This window comes from Eptatretus burgeri, chromosome 17 (genome assembly GCF_056783735.1).
Source record: "Eptatretus burgeri isolate ZD-2024b chromosome 17, Ebu_testis_v1, whole genome shotgun sequence".
NCBI classification, from domain to species: domain Eukaryota; kingdom Metazoa; phylum Chordata; class Myxini; order Myxiniformes; family Myxinidae; genus Eptatretus; species Eptatretus burgeri.
The window spans coordinates 58,663,784-58,683,005 of record NC_140977.1 but is presented as its reverse complement, the minus strand read 5'-3'; the positions used below and the strand labels follow the sequence as shown (position 1 = coordinate 58,683,005).

The window sequence follows — 19,222 nt, the reverse complement described above, 5'->3', positions numbered from 1 at the left end:
AGAGAGAGAGAGAGAGAGAGAGAGAGAGAGAGAGAGAGAGAGAGAGAGAGAGAGAGAGAGAGAGAGAGAGAGAGAGAGAGAGAGAGAGAGAGAGAGAGAGAGAGAGAGAGGAGAGACTCATCTTAAAAGACAAAGTTTGTAAACCCTCAAACCCCAGGGATTGATTGAAATGGAATGTTGGGAGTAGGAGGAGCAAGTTGGGTTTCACTTCATTTTTGCCCCGGTTACTTGTTTCTCAGTTCCCTCATGTGATACCGACCGGATTCACAGGCCAAAGGGAAGAGGAAAGTCCAATTGCTCTTTCTCAACATCTTCACAGACCAAAGACTTCGTACAATGTGAGCAGCCTGGGACCTCCCGTCCGAACCTCATCTTTGATACCTGTTTCCTCAACACCTGGACACACTTTTCACACCTGCCCCGACCGGGTTGGACTCTGGTCCGTCTCGACTGCAAAGGCGGCAGCCTTGTTCACCTATGCAAGAGACGCCACGGCCGTCACCTGTCCTCCCACGACGAGCAACATCACCATCGCCACTCGGGTGTCTCGTCCTGGTCCAGAACCTCACACTGGGCTCCACGGCAGGACGTCCTCTGTAGCGGAGACTCGACTATGGAAACATCGGTAAGCTTGGTCGGAGAGGTCAGGTGGACAGGTAGTATTGGTATACAATGATGGAGTATCCCGAATGTTGTTTCAGTTTTACAAGAGAAGAATGAATGATCAGTGAAAGGATGAATGTGTGTATTTGATAACTTGTAAATAGATATACCGAAGGTAACCCCCAGTATCAGAGAAGGACAAGGAGAGTGCGGTGTGCGGAGCACCAGGCTCTGCACACTCGATATTAAGGTGTGATGAAAACGTTCAAATCCTGTTATAATCCATCCAATCGTTCACATCATCCCAATGAGAGCCTTGCGATTCAAATAAACCACCACAAACAGCTCAGTCACAACCTTGAGGTTAAGGGTGCGCCTTTCACCCTAGTAGGAATAACAACATAACTTGGTGTTATGTGTGCAATGCGGTTCATGCGGAATTTACACTCGAATTTGCTTATGTTTACATTACTACTTCTAGGGACGTTTGTGTGACTTCGTCTTTATCATGGAAGGTACAATCGAGCAAAACTCAAAGTACCATAACCACCCTGCGTAAAACTCAAGGTACCATAACCACCCTGCGTGAAACTCAAGGTACCATAACCACCCTGCGTGAAACTCAAGGTACCATAACCACCCTGCGTGAAACTCAAGGTACCATAACCACCCTGCGTGAAACTCAAGGTACCATAACCACCCTGCGTGAAACTCAAGGTACCATAACCACCCTGCGTGAAACTCAAGGTACCATAACCACCCTGCGTGAAACTCAAAGTACCATAACCACCCTGCGTGAAACTCAAGGTACCATAACCACCAAGTGACCTCCACTCACATAACTAAGCACAGCACAGGTTACGTGGTTGTGAGATGAGTGGAAAGCCTTTCTGAAATTATACCAACTAACTGAAATGAATTGAAATTATTCCAATCACACATTGACATCACAGTTAGGGTAATTCCATGGTGAGCGCAGTTCCACAGTGAGGGGAATTCCATGGTGAGCGCAGTTCCACAGTGAGGGGAATTCCACATTTCGGGTAATTCCATGGTGAGGGTAAATACATGGTTTGGGAAATTCCACGTCAAGGACAATTCCATGGTTATGGCAATTCCATGTTTAGGGTAATTTCATGGTTATGGCAATTTCATGGTTATGGCAATTCCATGGTTCAGGCAATTCCATGGTTATGGCAATTCCATGCTTCGGGCAATAGCACGTTTTGAGTAATCTCATGGTTCAGGCAATTCCATGGTTATAGCAATTCCATGGTTATGGCAATTCCATGGTTATGGCAATTCCATGGTTAGGGCAATACCACGTTTGGAGTAATTCCATGGATCAGGCAATTCCATGGTTATGGCAATTCCATGGTTATGGCAATTCCATGGTTTGGGCAATACCACGTTTGGAGTAATTCCATGGATCAGGCAATTCCATGATTATTGGAATCTCCAGCGATGAGGCTGAGTCGATGAGTTTATCACTTCACCATCGCAGACAGGTCGGCGGTCTCCCTCTCTTCTTCCACCTCATTTCCAGTCTTGCACCCTCTGCTCTTTCTGTGCTTTTCCCCCTCCCCTCCCCCCACCTCCCTTTCCTCCCAGGTTTCTGCAGGGCTCACACGATCCACCATCAGCCCTCTTCTGGTAAATTATATAAATCCAGGATCACTGCTCACCTCCACTTATTTGTTCCTCTTTTTCCCACCTGCAGAACAAACTTCCACCTTCTCCTCGATCTCATTCTTTCCTCCAGATCTTCATGACAGCTGTTCACCACCATCTCAGATCATCCCCAATGCAAAACCATGATCTTTTCTATACTCGTTAACCACACCCCTCCCCCAACCTCCCACTCCACCCCAATCCCTCCTTCTTCTGAAGTTCCAGTTTTCCATCCTGAGAGTTTCCTTCTGCATCCATCTTGCCCATCCCACGCGTCCAATCCTGCCACCCCCATTCCTCCCCACATCCATTGTTTGTCTGTCTCCCCTCTATCTTCGCCTTCAGCTCTGCTGTGTAATATAAGTCAGACGTGTATTGCTCTCGCAGATTAGAGAGGAAGAGGAGGAGGAGGAGGAGATTGGGATCACACTCTGTGCAGAGCGTTGGTGCTGCCTAAGCAGTCTTCTTGGCTATTGGGCACAACCATGGACGGGTCGCCACTCCGACACAGGATACCAGCAAGCTGGCACTCATTTTGCCAACTTCGGAAGGATGACAGGTGGAGTCAACCTCACCTGGTATTAATTCAACAGCCGAGTGGGATTGAAACTCAGGACCCGAGGATCCAAAGCCCACCACCCTAACCATTAAGCCAACACCAGGTATAGATTGGAGAGCAATCCATTAAGAATGAGACGGAAAGTTAAATACTGGGAAGACAAACACAGAAACCTGTAATTGAGTGTAAACCACTAAATATGGCTTGGAGAGAAATGAGTCAATGTGGTGAGTTCCTCTTGGAGCGTGGGATTGAGCACACATCCACTGATGATGACACATGAACCCATTTGGCTCTGAGTGGCCGGCGTCAAGCCAGAGCGGTTCGCCTCGCCAGCATCAGCTGCAGATCTGGATTCCATCTAATAGCCCTGTTTGGTGTAATATTAAAGTGTTGTTTAAGAACTTCTCTTAAAAGGAAGCTTTCAAACATGACCAGATGTGCCTGATCCTGTGTACGGTGTGACTTCTCAAAAAGGAATCGATGTTCTTGTTCAGGAAGGAAAGGAACTTACATTGAGCTTTGAGAAATGAACTGAGAGTCAAAGGGGAGAAACGTACAGGGTGTTAAAAAAAACAAAAAACAGTGATGCAACTTTAAATGTTTATTTACAAAGAAACAGAAACCTCAGGAACGTGAACCAAAAGTTTGCTGAAAGCTTATGACATGGTGTTCTCAATTACTGATTGCGATCACAATAAGTGACTGCCTGCTGGAGTTAGCGAGAGCCCAAGATCTGAGATTGGCATTTACGCAAAATCCTTGTGATTGACGTTCTCGATGTGTGCCCCTCCGCGGTTCAGACAGGCATTGATCCTGACTCCAAAGTTCTGTCCAACATTCCTGTACGTCTCATGTGGCACTGATCCAGTGTGGCATGGCAGTTGGTGTAGACAGAGCCCTTGGCAGCCCCCCAGAACCAGTAATCCAGAGGGTTCAAGCCTGGGCTATGGGGTGCCCAGTCTTGAGTGCTACCCAGGGCAACGAGGTGGTTTCTGAAGCCGCAGGAAAGTGATGGTGTCACCAGCTGTATGTGAGGGTGCACCATCCTGCATAAACCAGGTCATGCTGAGCTGGTTTGGGGTGACCTTTTGGACTAGATAATTGTGGAACTTCTGGAGCACGGTCCAGTAACGCTCACTATTGATTTATCATCACTGTTCTGCTGTTGTCATTCTCAAACGAGTAAGACCCTAGCGTTCCCCATCTGGCATTGAAGGTTCAGAAGCATGTGACCTTAGGCTCTTTCAGGTATCCCTCAGTGATCCCCTCAGGTGGTTCTGCCCCCAGAAAATGTTGTTGTGGTTGTTGATGGCACCGTTCAAGTGGAAATGGGCTTTGTCACTGAACCAGATCAGGTTGATCCGGTTTAGGTACCGCTCCATCCTGTCACTGAGCCAATTGCACACATCAAGTCTCCTTCTCATGTCATCTTGACTCATTTTATGCCTAATAGAGATGATGTATGGGAAAAGTTTCAGTTCCTCAGTGAGGATACACCAGACTGATGTTGGTTTGAAGCTGAGCTCCCGGGAGCACCGGCAGTGGGACTTTTTTGGACTGTCCACTGCAGAATCGCGCACGGCGTCGATGTTGGTTTGGCTCTTGGTTTCCGATGCTGGCCTGCCACTGTTTCCCTTGTTCTGGGTTGGACACTGTATCCTTGTGCTCAAAATGTTTCACAATGCATTGAATGGCACAATCTGTGGGTCCATCACGTGTTCTGAGGTTGTATTCCCAGCAGAACCTCCGGCAGGTGTCGACATATGATGTAGTCTCACACCACAGAGCCACCACTTTTGTCTTCTGCTTCACTGTCAATGGCATAGTTGAGATACCGAGCTAGAAATCCGAGGGAGCAAATACCACAATAACACCACCAAACCCTGAAAAGGAAAACGGTATCGGTCAAAAATCAAAGAAATGGCAGGAAGTCAAAGTTGTTTCAAACTTTTTGAAACAGTACTTGAGTTCTGGAACCCTGCAGCCTGCCAGCATGCGTGTCTCTTCCTGGTGGATGAATCAAGGCAAACCACCCAATAGGGAAGGGTACCAGGGGATTCACCACAGGATATCATCCTCCTATCTCAGACATTAAATGATGATAATAATGATTTAAAGCTTCGACGACGACTTACTCCGATATAAAAGTCCCAAGTATAAAGTTTACCCAACTTCCTGTACAACTATGACTGATACGACCATCTCAACTTTAACAACTCCAATTATACTCATTTTCTTGTAGCATTACTATTACTACCGCCTCAACTGGCTGATTGATTTGGGAACACAGCTGTAAACTCGAAGGGCACTGGGTACAGCGAATACCTCTGCCACGCAATGCCTGATCCAGTGGAACATATCAAGCTCAATAAATTTTGAAATATCATGTCACGTAACGATTTTGGCCCTGTCCCTCAATGGTGAAGAATCACTAAAAAAATTAAATAATTATCGTATCTGAATATGGATTCGGATCTTCACCAAAATCGAATCAATTCGTGTTTGTCACACACCCAACCTGTGCACCAAGTTTCATGCGAATCCGTCCAAAACATTTTGAGTTATCGTGATATATATATATATATATATATATATATATATATATATATATATATATATATATATATATATGTATGTATATAATCAATTCTTCCCAGTCAAACTCCCAACCTGTCCAACAAATTTCATTCAAATCCATCCACAATTTTTTGAGATATACTGCACACAAACAAACAAACAAGCAAGAAAAAGACATCGTGCGGAGCAGGATAATTGCAAAATTCACCCCCCCTCTCCAAAGGTTGCCATGGATACATCAAATTATCCATTTCATTAAGATTAAAATTGAGAATCTTAAAGCTCACTTGAATCGGATGAAAATTGATTATTCCGATTGAAAATGCTGATTTTAGAAGTTTGACCTTGAGTTGAGCACCTTTTGATTTCAAAAATAGTTGGTTTCCCAAATTAGTGACGCAATATGCAAATCCTCTTCAAATTTAAAGTCAATCGGATTAAAAATGACGATTTTATAAATATGACCTCAAAATCAATCGGCTTCTCAGTTGAGACAACCTCTACAACTTGGTGAAGTTTCATGAGGAGTTGTGACCTGTCGGTGATTGACAGACAGAATAACTAGAAAAAGACGTCGTGCAGAGCATGATACTTGCAAAATCCACAAAACAAATTTGTCCTCAATAATTGGTGGTTGAATTCAATTAACAAATATGCAACTCCTTTTCAAATTTCAAGTCAATCTGATGAACAATCTAGAAATTTGGCCGATGTTGACCTGAACAATTGGCTAGTTGAATTCAGTGACCTGAAATGTGAATCCTCTTCAAATTTCAAGTCAATCGGATGAAAATTGAGGATTTTAGAAATACCACCTTAGTTGTTGACCTTGGGCCAATGTTGACCTTTTGACCTCAAAAGGTAATAGGCTTCTTCCTTATGGCAAACTCTACCACGTGGTGAAGTTTCGTGAAGATCGGTTTTAAATTGTGACCTGTAGGCGACAAACAAACAGACAGACAGAAAGAATAACAAAATCGATTGACCAATATCTATGAAAAATCTTCGATTTTGCAGGTTACAAGTAGACGTCGTGCAGATGTCGTACTTGCAAAATCCATAAGACAAATTTGACCTCAAAAACAATTGGTTCGTTGAATTTAATGACCAAATATGCAACTACTCTTCAACTTTTCAAGTCAATCGGATGAAAATTGAGGATTTTAGAAGTACCACCTGAGTTGTTGACCTTTGGCCAATGTTGAACTTTTGGCCTATGTTGACCTCAAAAATAATTGGTTGATTAATTGAGTGACCTGATCTGCAAATCCATTGAGACCATACTGTGTGCAGAGCATTGGTGCTGCCAAAGCAGTCTCCTTGGCTATTGGGCACAATCCTGGACGGGTCGCCACTCCGACACAGGATACCAGCAATCTGGCGCTCGTTTTGTCGATCTCGGAAGGATGGCAGGCAGAGTCAACCCCACCTGGGGTTAATTAAACAGCCGAGGGGGATTTGAACTCACGATCCTTGGATCGCGAGCCCACCACCCCAACCATGAAGCCAACACCCAATACGACCTCTGCAAATCCTCTTCAAATTTCAAGTTAATGAGATGAAAATTGAGGATTTTATAATCAAATATTATTAACCACCAACACCCAAATCAATCAATTGGGGGCAAAGCCTTTGGGACCCCCAATCTTTGATGATAGGAGGGAAACCACGGGGTGACATTCCCGGGTCAGATTGCGGTCGTGTGTGTCGGGGTGGAGCTGAGGTGTCGTCCACCACACTGCGGTCTCCTCGGGTTAACCTGAGGAGGTCCCTTCGGGTGGGTGCCTGGAATGTCCGATCCCTAAGAAAGGAAGATCACGGCGCTCCCCGTCATTGGACCTGAGTCATTCGAGATGTTCTGAATGAAAATTTTCCAGGTTGCTGGATTGACCGAGACAGACCAACTGCCTGCCCCCCCCCACCGGTCACCGGACATAATGCCCCTTGATTTTTGACAGGTGACAAACCTGCAGGATTTTCATTCTCAGATCACAGCTGTATGCGTGCTGGAGGATTCAAACATGCCGAGTCGAACATGGCAAGAACTCGTGGTCCACCTTGATGTCCTGCACACGACAAACGGAGCTCATATTGAAATGTAATGATGGTGTGCACAAAACTTCATGAGTTTCTGCATCGTATAAACCAAAGGTTGTCGTCGTATCATTTGTGGTTGTAAATATATTAACAACCAAAGTTGTCCGTGTGTTTTTGAAAACACTCAAAGGTGAAGAATCACTTGGAAATGAGAAAAAAAATTCTGGGATCCGGATGTGGATTGAGATTTTCACCAAATTCTCAAGCAATTCGTCCTTGTCACACACCCAACCTGCCCACCAAATTTTGTCTGAATCCATCAACTTTTTGACATCCTGCTCAGAGACAGACAGACAGACAGACAGACACACAGACACACAGACAGAGCTGAAAACATAACCTCCACCTTCGTTGATGGAGGCAATGGTTAAAAATCAAGAACGAATGATTCAATAACAGACTGAATGATTCAATAACAGACTGAATGATTTTAAAAAAAAAAAACCAAACTATTTTTCCCTTTCTGTAAGAGATTTATGCAGCAGATTCCAAATTAATTGCACAAACTACAAACGAGTTCAATGAATATAAAAACCTGTTCACTCTTGTGACTTTGTATCCTCACAGGTGATTTGCTTGGTTCTGACATCGATTCTGTTTGCACAGACCATGGTTGTCCTCACAAAATCCTGTGATAACTTCTCGATGACGACCGTCCTCACTCACCTGGTGAAAGACACCGTGAGTTTCATATCTATATTATAACCCCAACCCAAGCTTGCACACTAAAAACTCGGCTCGTCGTCACATGATCCCTATAAAATTCCCGTGGCACTTAGCGGAGATGCCGACAATGTTTGGGAAGTCTTGGCGTTCCATAGTACCACTTGCATTTTGCACAATGCGTATTTTTATCAATCCCCGTGTATGGTCTGTCGTCTGCTTCCAGCTATGTTATACTGCTATCCCGTGCATGTGCATGGGTATCGCTAGTCTCACTGAATACACACCACACTGTGCCTCACACTGAACCCACACCACACCACACTGTGCCTCACACTGAACCCACACCACACCACACTGTGCCTCACACTGAACCCACACCACACTGTGCCTCACACTGAACCCACACCACTCCACACTGTGCCTCACACTGAACCCACACCACACTGTGCCTCACACTGAACCCACACCACACCACACTGTTCCTCACACTGAATCCACACCACACCACACTGTGCATCACACTGAACCCACACCACACTGTGCCTCACACTGAACCCACACCACACTGTGCCTCACACTGAACCCACACCACACTGTGCCTCATACTGAACCCACACCACACTGTGCCTCACACTGAACCCACACCACACCACACTGTGCCTCACACTGAACCCACACCACACTGTGCATCACACTGAACCCACACCACACTGTGCCTCACACTGAACCCACACCACACCACACTGTGCCTCACACTGAACCCACACCACACTGTGCCTCATACTGAACCCACACCAAACTTTACATTGTATTGATATTTACATCACACCTTTGTCAAACTCACACCTCACCGAACCGTACCTCTCACGATGCACTGTAACTTGGATCACTGAACCCACACCGCTCTGCATCTCACACCAAATCCACACCTCACACTGCATGACACCCCTTACTGTACTTCACATTATATTGATATTTATGTCACACATTTGTGGAAACCCAGGCGACCAGGGTTGTGTCAGGAAGGGCATCCGGCGTAAAACATGTGCCAAATCACGATGCGGATCATACGGATGATCCGCTGTGGCGACCCCGAAAGGGAGCAGCCGAAAGAAGAAGAAGATTTGTGGAAACCCAAACTTCGTTTTTGACTGTTGTGCCAACTGTGGTGACGAGTGGACCTTGTCGATGGGCGGACCGTGGTGACTGGTGGACCTTGGTGACTGGTGGACCTTGGTGACGGGTGGACCGTGGTGACGGGTGGACCTTGGTGACGGGTGGACCTTGGTGACGGGCGGACCGTGGTGATGGGCGGACCGTGGTGACTGGTGGACCTTGGTGACTGGTGGACCTTGGTGACAGGTGGACCGTGGTGACTGGTGGACCTTGGTGACGGGTGGACCTTGGTGACGGGTGGACCGTAGTGATGGGCGGACCGTGGTGACTGGTGGACCTTGGTGACGGGTGGACCGTGGTGACGGGTGGACCATGGTGACTGGTGGACCGTGGTGACGGGTGGACCGTGGTGACGGGTGGACCATGGTGACTGGTGGACCGTGGTGACGGGTGGACCATGGTGACTGGTGGACCGTGGTGATGGGTGGACCATGGTGACGGGTGGACCATGGTAAGGGGTGGACCTTGTAGACGGGCGGTCCGCGGTGACGGGTGGACCATGGTAACGGGAGGACCTTGGTGACGCGCGGACCGTGGTGACAGCTGCCACAGGCTGACCGTGGTGACGGGCGGACCATGGTAACGGGAGGACCTTGGTGACGGGCGGACTGTGGTGACTGGTGGACCTTGGTGACGGGTGGACCATGGTAACGGGTGGACCTTGTAGACGGGCGGTCCGCGGTGACGGGTGGACCATGGTAACGGGAGGACCTTGGTGACGCGCGGACCGTGGTGACAGCTGCCACAGGCTGACCGTGGTGACGGGCGGACCATGGTAACGGGAGGACCTTGGTGACGGGCGGACTGTGGTGACTGGTGGACCTTGGTGACGGGTGGACCATGGTAACGGGTGGACCTTGTAGACGGGCGGACCTTGGTGACGCGCGGACCATGGTAACGGGAGGACCTTGGTGACGGGCGGACCGTGGTGACTGGTGGACCTTGGTGACCGGTGGACCATGGTAACGGGTGGACCTTGTAGACGGGCGGTCCGTGGTGACGGGCGGACCATTCTAACGGGAGGACCTTGGTGACGGGCGGACTGTGGTGACTGGTGGACCTTGGTGACGGGTGGACCATGGTAACGGGTGGACCTTGTAGACGGGCGGACCTTGGTGACGCGCGGACCGTGGTGACGACTGCCACAGGCTGACCGTGGTGACAGTACAACCAGAGAACTGTGCAGCCGATTGCACAATGTTGACGGTCGTGAGATCAAGCGAACAAGTTGAAAAGGGAAAGAGTAAATCGAGTTCAGAATGACAAGTCACAAAGTAATAAAGTGAACGAGTATTGTCTAACTCCAGAGTGGTATGAACTAAGATAACGGATGAAATTTGTTAAATTTTTCAAACAAGGATGCTGCTTTTAATTTCTTTAACAAAAAAACAAATTTCACATTTCTTTAACATAATGCTGAAAAAATACTTTTATTCTCTCCTCCAGAGAAATAACATCCAGAACGATGCAACCCTCACTGTGACAAGTGTGACAACTGTCAGGGATGAACAAGCAGTAAGTTTGAATCCAACATTACAGCAAGAATCATCGCACATGATATAAGATATAAGAAGAAATGGAGGACGAATAACAGCGAAGCAGATTTAATTATTTTGGGGGCCATAAAGTTTACAGATGGGAACACATCATGGTGGTTTAACTCATGTGGCTGCCACCCCGTTTCATTAGACGTGAATTCCAAGTTTAAAACCCCAAGTCTCATTTACCTGTCTGCCGAATGGTCCGCTGGATTGCTATCCCCAGCTAGCAAGTTCGTTTCATTAAACGGCCTCCGTCAACATGGACCGACTGGGTCTGGGGTACAAGACCCCCACGAATGACCAAATGGTGTTAAAAGTAGCGTGTTCAAATAATATTATATTGAGATTCCCCAAGGATCATCCAAATGAACATCAAACCAGGTGATGCAAAGCATGGGAGGCGAAAAGGCAGGAAGATGCTTCTTATAACTAGAATGGTATTCGGTAGAGCACATACAGTCCCTCCACCAGGCTGAACGTTTTGTATCCCAGTGATAGGCAGAATCCGGGTCTTCACCAAATCCAATCATACCCAACCCCAACCTGTCCACCAAGTTTTGGCCGAATCCATCCATGACCTTTTGAGATTATTTATCTATATATATATATATATGAACAATGAACATGAAGTGGGAGTGGAGGGGAAGCCGTAGCCAGAGGTATTCCTGGGTGTGTGGGGGAGTGAGGGCAGTGCATGGAGAGTGAGGAATAGAGTCTTTGATGAAGAGAGCAACTCCTCCACCAGGGCGAGGCTCAGGTCTGTCATACCGGAGGAGGGAGTAACCGGGGAGAGATCCTAGGGAGTCAGAGACGTCTTGGTGGAGGAAAGTTTCTGTTAAGCAGATTATGTCTGGTTTGTCAGTGGCAACCTGTATGGAAAGATCTTTGAGGTTTGAGCAAAGGCCACGGATATTTGAGGTTCACACTGTTGAGGAAGAGTGAGGGGAGGAGGCTTTGAGTGCAGGGGATGGGAGGGGTAGGTCAAGGGAGGAAGGGGGGAGGTAAAGAGAGTTGTTGAAAGAGTGTGGGGGATTGCAGAAGAGCGAACAGGCATTGCAAAGTGGGATTTAAAATGTTTTTTTTTGAGTCAGAGATATGATTAAAGACATTACCTGAGGGATGCAATGAAGAAGAATTAAGACAATAGAGAAAAGAAATGTTGCAACAGTTGGACGTTTTAGACATGGGATGAAGGAAAGGTCAAATTGAAGTCTTTTTAAGAAGAAGAAGAAGCAGAAGAATTATGATACAATCCCGATAACCACACGTGTGAAAGAGGAAGTCGAAACATTCTGAGAGATGCATTTGTTTTTGTTTTTATTCGACATGGTGTCTACTTTAAATGCACGTCACACCTTCTCCGATTTCTGCACCCACAAGTCCTTAACTGGCCTCGCCAAATCAGAAGGTCAGACATAATACAACCTTACTCCATAGTGCTGTCTGGTTTACACCCGTTGCTTCCTCAGCGCACGTTTTACAATAGGACTTACTTGTGACAAACATGCTCTGACAAGTGGAATCTAACCTACGTGATCACACGGTCCATGCTTTAAGTCTAACCACAATCTATCTATGGATCCTCCCTCCTTTTCAACGCAACATTATGTCCAGTCGAGAGTAAAACGGAGTAACAAGATGTGGACCATTCTGTAGAACCTCTTCAGTGAGTCCTTCAACACTGCTGAAGTTTCTATCAAAGTACGAGGTGTCTGATAACCACATCCATTTTGTTGTCCCTGGACCTCAGTCTTTTTTTTTGATGACGATGGTGATATTGTGGGACAAATGGGATTATTGCGTCTTGTTTGCTTCAAACTTCAAACCATGAAATTACAAGAAAATATAAGCACAACTTGGTCCTATCACACCTGTTATATTAACTATGATGACATCTACAAGTCAATAACATCACCATTTCAGTAACGGTACCTCACTTACACATTGTTCAACTTGGCACCCTCTGTTATTTTTCAAATTTACCATTCTATTTACTTGCCCTATTGGCAGGGTCATGGCTATGACCAAAAGGCCTTTACTCTTTTGAAATACATCTTTGGATCTTCAGGATAGAAACACAGTAACTGCACACAAGATGTCCAGCTTTGTGTCCTCTTCACAGGACGGTGTGCTCTAGGATGAGTTACTCCCCCCCTCCCCCCACCAAAAAAAGGTTGTATCAAATAATAATGATTTCATAAAAAAAGATCAAATGATATTGGGGATCACACCTGTCATTAGAGAGGGACAGGCCTGCCCTGGTGCTGCATCATGTTTGACGTTATCATTGTTTGAGGTCCGCGTACAGAATCCCTCTGCATCTCATATTGACGATCCCAGGAATATTGCATTTATATGACTGGCATTTGTGTGTGCAGATGTGCACGGTCATGCTGCAGTTGTGGTTGTATGCTGAGGCGTTGCAAAAATATTCCCGAAAATTTGGCGAAGGGATGCTGAAGAAGAATCTCACAAAAATTGCGGAGAATACTCAGAAAGATATTAACCAAACCAACATCAGACAAGTACGGGTAAGTGGAATTAAGTCGGACCTGTTTTGTCTTATTTTATGACAATTCCTTGGACCATGCATAGGGATTGGGGGTGAGGGTGGTCAGGACGCACATGGGCAGGGAGTCCTGGACACACACGCGATGGGTCCGATATGTGTGCGGGGGGGGGGGGATCCAGGACGCACACGGATAGGGAGTGTGTGGGGGGCGGGGGGAGGGGGAGTCCAGGACTTGCACAGGTGAGGGGTCCGAGACGTGCATGGGCGAGGGGTCCGCGATACACACTGGTGAGGGGACCAGAATACACATGGGTGAGGGGAGGTCTGGGACGAGCACGGATGGGGGGTCCAGGAAGGGCAGCGATTTTTATGAGGATTACAATGGCCTGCATTTTTGGTATTAACGCATCACTACCCAAACCATTCAATCACTTGAAATATACAACAGTATCACTAAAATATCTTTCTCAACCCCAAATTCCCTTCGCACCCCAACATTCGTATGTAATATGTAGACAAACCTGCAACATAAATTTCTGTCCACGTTGGTGAAGGCATTGCATAAAGACTGGTTATCTGTGAACAAACACAATAGTAAAGTGAACTTTGGTGAAACTTTGGCTCTGTCTTGTCCCCCAATGAAATGTAAAACATGGAATTGCGAGTTTAACCGACAATTTGGTTGTTTCCTTGATTTGATTGATTTTTTTTTTCTTCTTCTTCTAGAGCCATTTACAAAAGAAGGAGGCTGAAGCCAACAAAACAAACATGAATATCATGGAATTATTTTCCCACATGAAACAACTGTGGAACTTGACAAAGTTTCACGGGTTAGACTGTTCCTGCGGAAACTTCTCCCTCAACCGAAAACACCAAATCAACACCACCACAAGTAAATGGGCTGGATGCAGAGACTGGATTCATAACTGTTTGAGTGATGCTTTGGAAACTTGCTACAGTGCCTCATGTTGAAAAGTTGCACGACTGAGTGGTGTATGATGCATGGATCCAACATAATGTTGATCGGACGAGCAAGGGGTCCGGGACACACACTTGCGAGGGGTCCAGAACGCGCAGGGGTGAGGGGTCGTGGACATGCACAGGGGAGTGGTTTGGGATGCACAGGGGCAGAGGGTCTGAGACACACTTGCGAGAGGTCCAGGATGCGCAGGGGCGAGGGGTCCAGGATGCGCAGGGGCGAGGGGTCCAGGATGCGCTGGGGCGAGGGGTCCAGGATGCGCAGGGGCGAGGGGTATGCTAATCATACTACGATTAACATATCGTATATTCCATCCATAGTTCGACATGTCCACAGAAACAAACAGGGCCATGCTAGTCCTCAAACAGACTCGTTTTCTGCTGTACTTTAAATGAAGTGTATGGTTGTTTTTCAAACGGTTCGAAAGAAATACATGAAAGAAATGCACCGGAGGAGTCGGCCAAGTTAACTTGGGACTCAGGTGTTCATGACAACACACCTCGACTTAACTTCTTCCCGGTCCTTCATTCCAGGTGCTTATTCCTCAATTTCTGACATTCTTCAAAATCAATAACAAGGCCATTGGACATGGGAAGAGGCCATTCGGTCCATCATGCCTGCGTGACATCAAAACCACATTAAATACATCCATCAAGCAAACCAGTTCGTTTAATTAGTTGGTAGGGGAGATGGAAGTAGGCATGAGAAAAGTGTGCAGGCCCAGGGACATCATCAGGATGGTAACAATCTCGCTGATGGGGAATATTAAGAGGAGGGAGGGGGGAGATGGAGGGGGGAGAGAGAGAGAGAGAGAGAGAGAGAGAGAGAGAGAGAGAGAGAGAGAGAGAGAGAGAGAGAGAGAGAGAGAGAGAGAGAGAGAGAGAGAGAGAGAGAGAGAGAGAGAATGAAGGTAAGGGAGGGAGTGAGAGAGGATGGAGGGGAAGGAGAGGAGGGGTGGAGAGGAGGGGTGGAGGTGAGAGGGGGGGAGCAAGGGGCAGCGAGGAGGGGTGGGAGAGCTTGGAGGGGGAGAGGACTTGCAATCTCTGATTGCTCTTTTTCTTGCTTCATAGTTTTGATGTCTTCACTATTATTCTACAATGTAGAAAATAGTAAAAATAAAGAAAAACCCTTGAATGAGTAGGTGTCTAAACTTTTCACTGATACTGTATGTTAATTGTATGTGTGTATATATATATATATATATATATATATATATATATATATATATATATATATATATATATATATATATATATATACATATATATGTATTTTTGTTTTTTTTAAAGTTGTGCCATGATGAAGTTGCACGATATCACTGAATGCCCATTGTTGTTCCCCTTCCCAAAGGTCAGCCAAACGTTTCTGAATATAATGTGACAACTTTATTAAAATGTCCCTGGACAAAGAGTGAAATCAGCTTCAAAGAATGGCTGACACAAGTTCCAGCATTCCTGATGGGCATGGTCACTTCGATTCTACTTATTGGCATGGTGTACCTGTTCAAAAATAAGGTGAGTTTGTGTACGATGTGAGGTTGTGCTGGGAAATCCCAGGTTCAAAGTATGATGCAAAGTAATAACAATACCAACCACATACACACTTTATAACTGTGAGCAGTTATGGCCGGGTACCAAGCCGCCCCGCTTTGATACAACTGCGCTTTGATCGGACACATGACCTATCACGTCATCTTTATTAAATTGAACTCAGAATGGGTGGTAGATCACATCTTTAAAGTTTCGCATTGATCGGATAAGGTTGTTGTTTTTTTTATATACATTCTGGCTGCGAGACCTTATGACAGATGTTTTTCAGATTTTCAACCAATATTATCCATGCCTCGTGGATCACATTACAAAAATTCTCTCTGACATCGCTTCATCTATACATGCGATACTTCAAGAATATAATCCTTGATGCATCCATTTTGATGACCATGACATCATCAGTGGCATGTGGCAGCCACATTGGTTCCAAGTAAAATATTTTTAAAATATCTCTCTGAAACCGTGTAACCTATCGATGCGAGACTTTACACATATACACTTTACACACTACTTTTGGTGCATATATTTTAATAATGATGACTTCAATGGTCACGTGGTGTGGCAGCCACATTAGTTTTAAGAAGATATTAAAAAAAAAAATTCTCGGCAACCAATGAAGCTATCGAAGCGAGACTTTGCAGTTATGATCCACTACCATTGCTGCATATGTTGTGATGTTTCAGAGAAGGTTTTTAAAGGAACTGTTTTCAAACTCGTATGGCAGCCTAACCATATGACCTATGACATCATAAATTTACACTCCGCCTCCTATTCGGGTGTGGAACAGGTATGTGAAGTTTTGTATTGATCGGATAAGGTTCGTTTTTCTATCCAAAATGGCTGCCAAACCACGTGACTCGTGACATCATCATTTTCACCCAATCTGCAGCAATTTTTTTTTTTTAAGTTTCACATCAATGACACAAGTTCACATAAGCGTCTCAAGTTAAGCGTCTACTTTTCAGGATAAAAATACTCGAAAACCATTTTTCATCAAATAATAATTACGTCTCTTCTATTGAAAATGGAGACGGTGACTTGCTACAGGGCCTCAAAGACGGTGTGCAGAAGTGTTTTAAAAAAAACAAACAATAAATACAGGTCGTATAGAGGTGAAATTCACTGAACGTGATGTGCAACGCACGCAAAATAAAACGAGGGTTCATGTACATCCACAGGATGTCTAATAAATAAAGAAGAGGTAAGCACACCTGACGCTAGGCCGAGGCTTCAGGCTTTGGCACGTTCACGAGGTTGTTCCCTCAAAATGAAACGTCCCAGAAGATAAAGAAAATCGGGTCACATTTGTACATATTGTGTTTTAAAATAACGCTTCTTGCTACAAAACATCATATCTTCCAGTTTCTGAATATTTCGAATAAAGTAATTCCAACCCATCATTTTTGATGGGCTTTTGTACGAGTTAAAAATTTTTTTCCCTTCAATCCAATATGGCTGCCAATATACATAGTCGAGGCTCATGGAAGCGTGAGCACACTGAATGGATCAGGACATAACGGACAAAAACAGGATGCAAAACACACATGTATGGAGAAGGAAACTCCAAGGAGGGAAAACTGGAGAACTAGGAAGGATTTCGGTGGGGTCAATGAGGGTAGATCATGGTTTTGGATTGGCGACAATCTGAGATAGGGGTGAACAGCTGTCTTGAAGATCTGGAGGGAAGAATGAGATTGAAGAGAATGTGGAAGTTTGTTCCACAGGTGGGAAAAAACGAGGAACGAATGAGTGGAGGTGAGCAGTGATCCTGGATTTAGGTCGTTTCACCAGAAGGGGGTTGATGGTGGACCATGTGAGCCCTGCAGAAACATTGGTGGGGAGCGGGGGGGGGGGGGAGGGCATGGACAAAGCACAGAAAGAGCAGAGGGTGCAAAAACAGAAATGATGTGGAAGAAGACAGGGAGACCGTCAACCTGTCTGTAATGGTAAGGTGCGTATGAATCCATAGACTCAGCTTCATCGTGGAAATTCCAACAATTTTGAAGGCCTTGGTTTCTGCAGCGTCAAGCTGAGCAAGATGTGAGGCAGGGGAACAAGCCCAGAGGGGATAGCCATACTCCATCAAACTATGGATTAAGGCCTCGTAGGTGGACAGGAGTTCTGGTGTGTCAAGGAAGGACTTTGTCAGAGGGAGGATGCCCAGTTGGTGGCTGGCTTTGGAGGCCAATGTTGAAATGTGGTTTGCCCAAGAAAGATAATGGCTGATAGTGAGATCCAGGAGTTTGAATGACTGAATATGCTCAAGAGGATCGTAAAAACAGTAGATGGGTGGTTGCCAGACAATCCTTTTCAGAGAGAGATAGTGAGAGTGTGACATTTGTCAGGATTGAAAGACATATTCTAAGTGTTTGAATACCTGGTGTTGGCTTAATGGTTAGGGTGGTGGGTTTTGGATCCCGCTCAGTTGTTGAATTAATACCAGGTGGGGTTAACTCGGCCTGTCATCCTTCCGAGGTCAGTAAAATGAGTGCCAGAATGCTGGTATACTGTATCGGAGTGGCGACCCATCCAGAATTGTGTCCAATCGCCAAGGAGATTGCTTAAGCAGCACCAACGCTCTGCACAGAGTATGGTCCCAATCTCCTCCTCCTCCTCCTCCTCCTCTCAGTGTTTCACCAGCTTGTGAATTTTTCGACGCTCTGAAGAGAGGGAAGAGGCCGCCTGCCTGTCTGTATGATGAAGGATGTCATGGCAGAGAGTGGAGTCATCAGCAAATAGATAAAGAGGATTTTCCAAAGAGTCAGAGAGATCATTGATGAAGATCATGAATAGGATTTGGCCCACAACAATGCCTTGGGGCACTCCAGGCTTGACAGGGAGATGAGATGAAAGGATTCTGTTGAGAGCCACACATTGGCAACGAGAGTCGAGGAAGTCAGTAAGTCACGTGCAGAGTTGGCCTTGGATGCCATAAGCAGACACTTTGAAGAGCAAGATAGCATGCCAGACTCTTTCGACATTTTCTTCCGTTTTGGAAATGGATGGTGTCCTGACTGTGCATTATCATTCACGTCCATTCTTCCTTCCACACATATCTTGGCCCACCCACTCAAACACATGTTATCTTGACATATTGCGTCTTCCATCTTTTCGTTTAACCAAAAAGAAAAGTCAAAGTTATATCGAACGAACACACACACACACACACACACACACACACACACACACACACACACACACACACACACACACACACACACACACACACACACACACACACACACACACACACACACACACACACACACACACACACACACACACACA

The 19,222-nt window shown here is 45.8% G+C and overlaps 1 protein-coding gene and 1 long non-coding RNA gene across 4 annotated transcripts in view; one reads left to right on the top strand and one right to left on the bottom strand.

Moving 5' to 3' along the window:
* The first annotated feature begins 207 nt into the window (after positions 1-207).
* The window catches only part of LOC147010238 (uncharacterized), a 22,212-nt gene continuing 3,197 nt past the window's right edge, over positions 208-19,222 (top strand). The window contains exons 1-6 of one of the 2 annotated variants that reach the window (XM_085863089.1): positions 208-625; positions 8,078-8,191; positions 10,799-10,867; positions 13,272-13,418; positions 14,132-14,297; positions 15,735-15,898. In XM_085863089.1, the coding sequence (XP_085719215.1) occupies positions 614-625; positions 8,078-8,191; positions 10,799-10,867; positions 13,272-13,418; positions 14,132-14,297; positions 15,735-15,898 (672 nt within the window). In that variant the 5' untranslated portion in view covers positions 208-613. Of the gene's footprint in view, positions 626-8,077; positions 8,192-10,798; positions 10,868-13,271; positions 13,425-14,131; positions 14,298-15,734; positions 15,899-19,222 lie in introns of both variants that reach the window. The other variant, XM_085863088.1, reaches the window with a different exon arrangement.
* On the bottom strand, positions 3,425-14,137 carry LOC147010239 (uncharacterized). 2 transcript variants are annotated; one of them, XR_015053053.1, is made up of 4 exons: positions 13,927-14,137; positions 7,381-7,479; positions 6,229-6,347; positions 3,425-4,719 (listed from the first exon to the last, which is right to left on the bottom strand). It is a non-coding gene; the product is annotated as an uncharacterized LOC147010239 (long non-coding RNA). The 2 variants fall into 2 exon arrangements; XR_015053054.1 differs by lacking the exon at positions 13,927-14,137 and adding an exon at positions 8,046-8,179.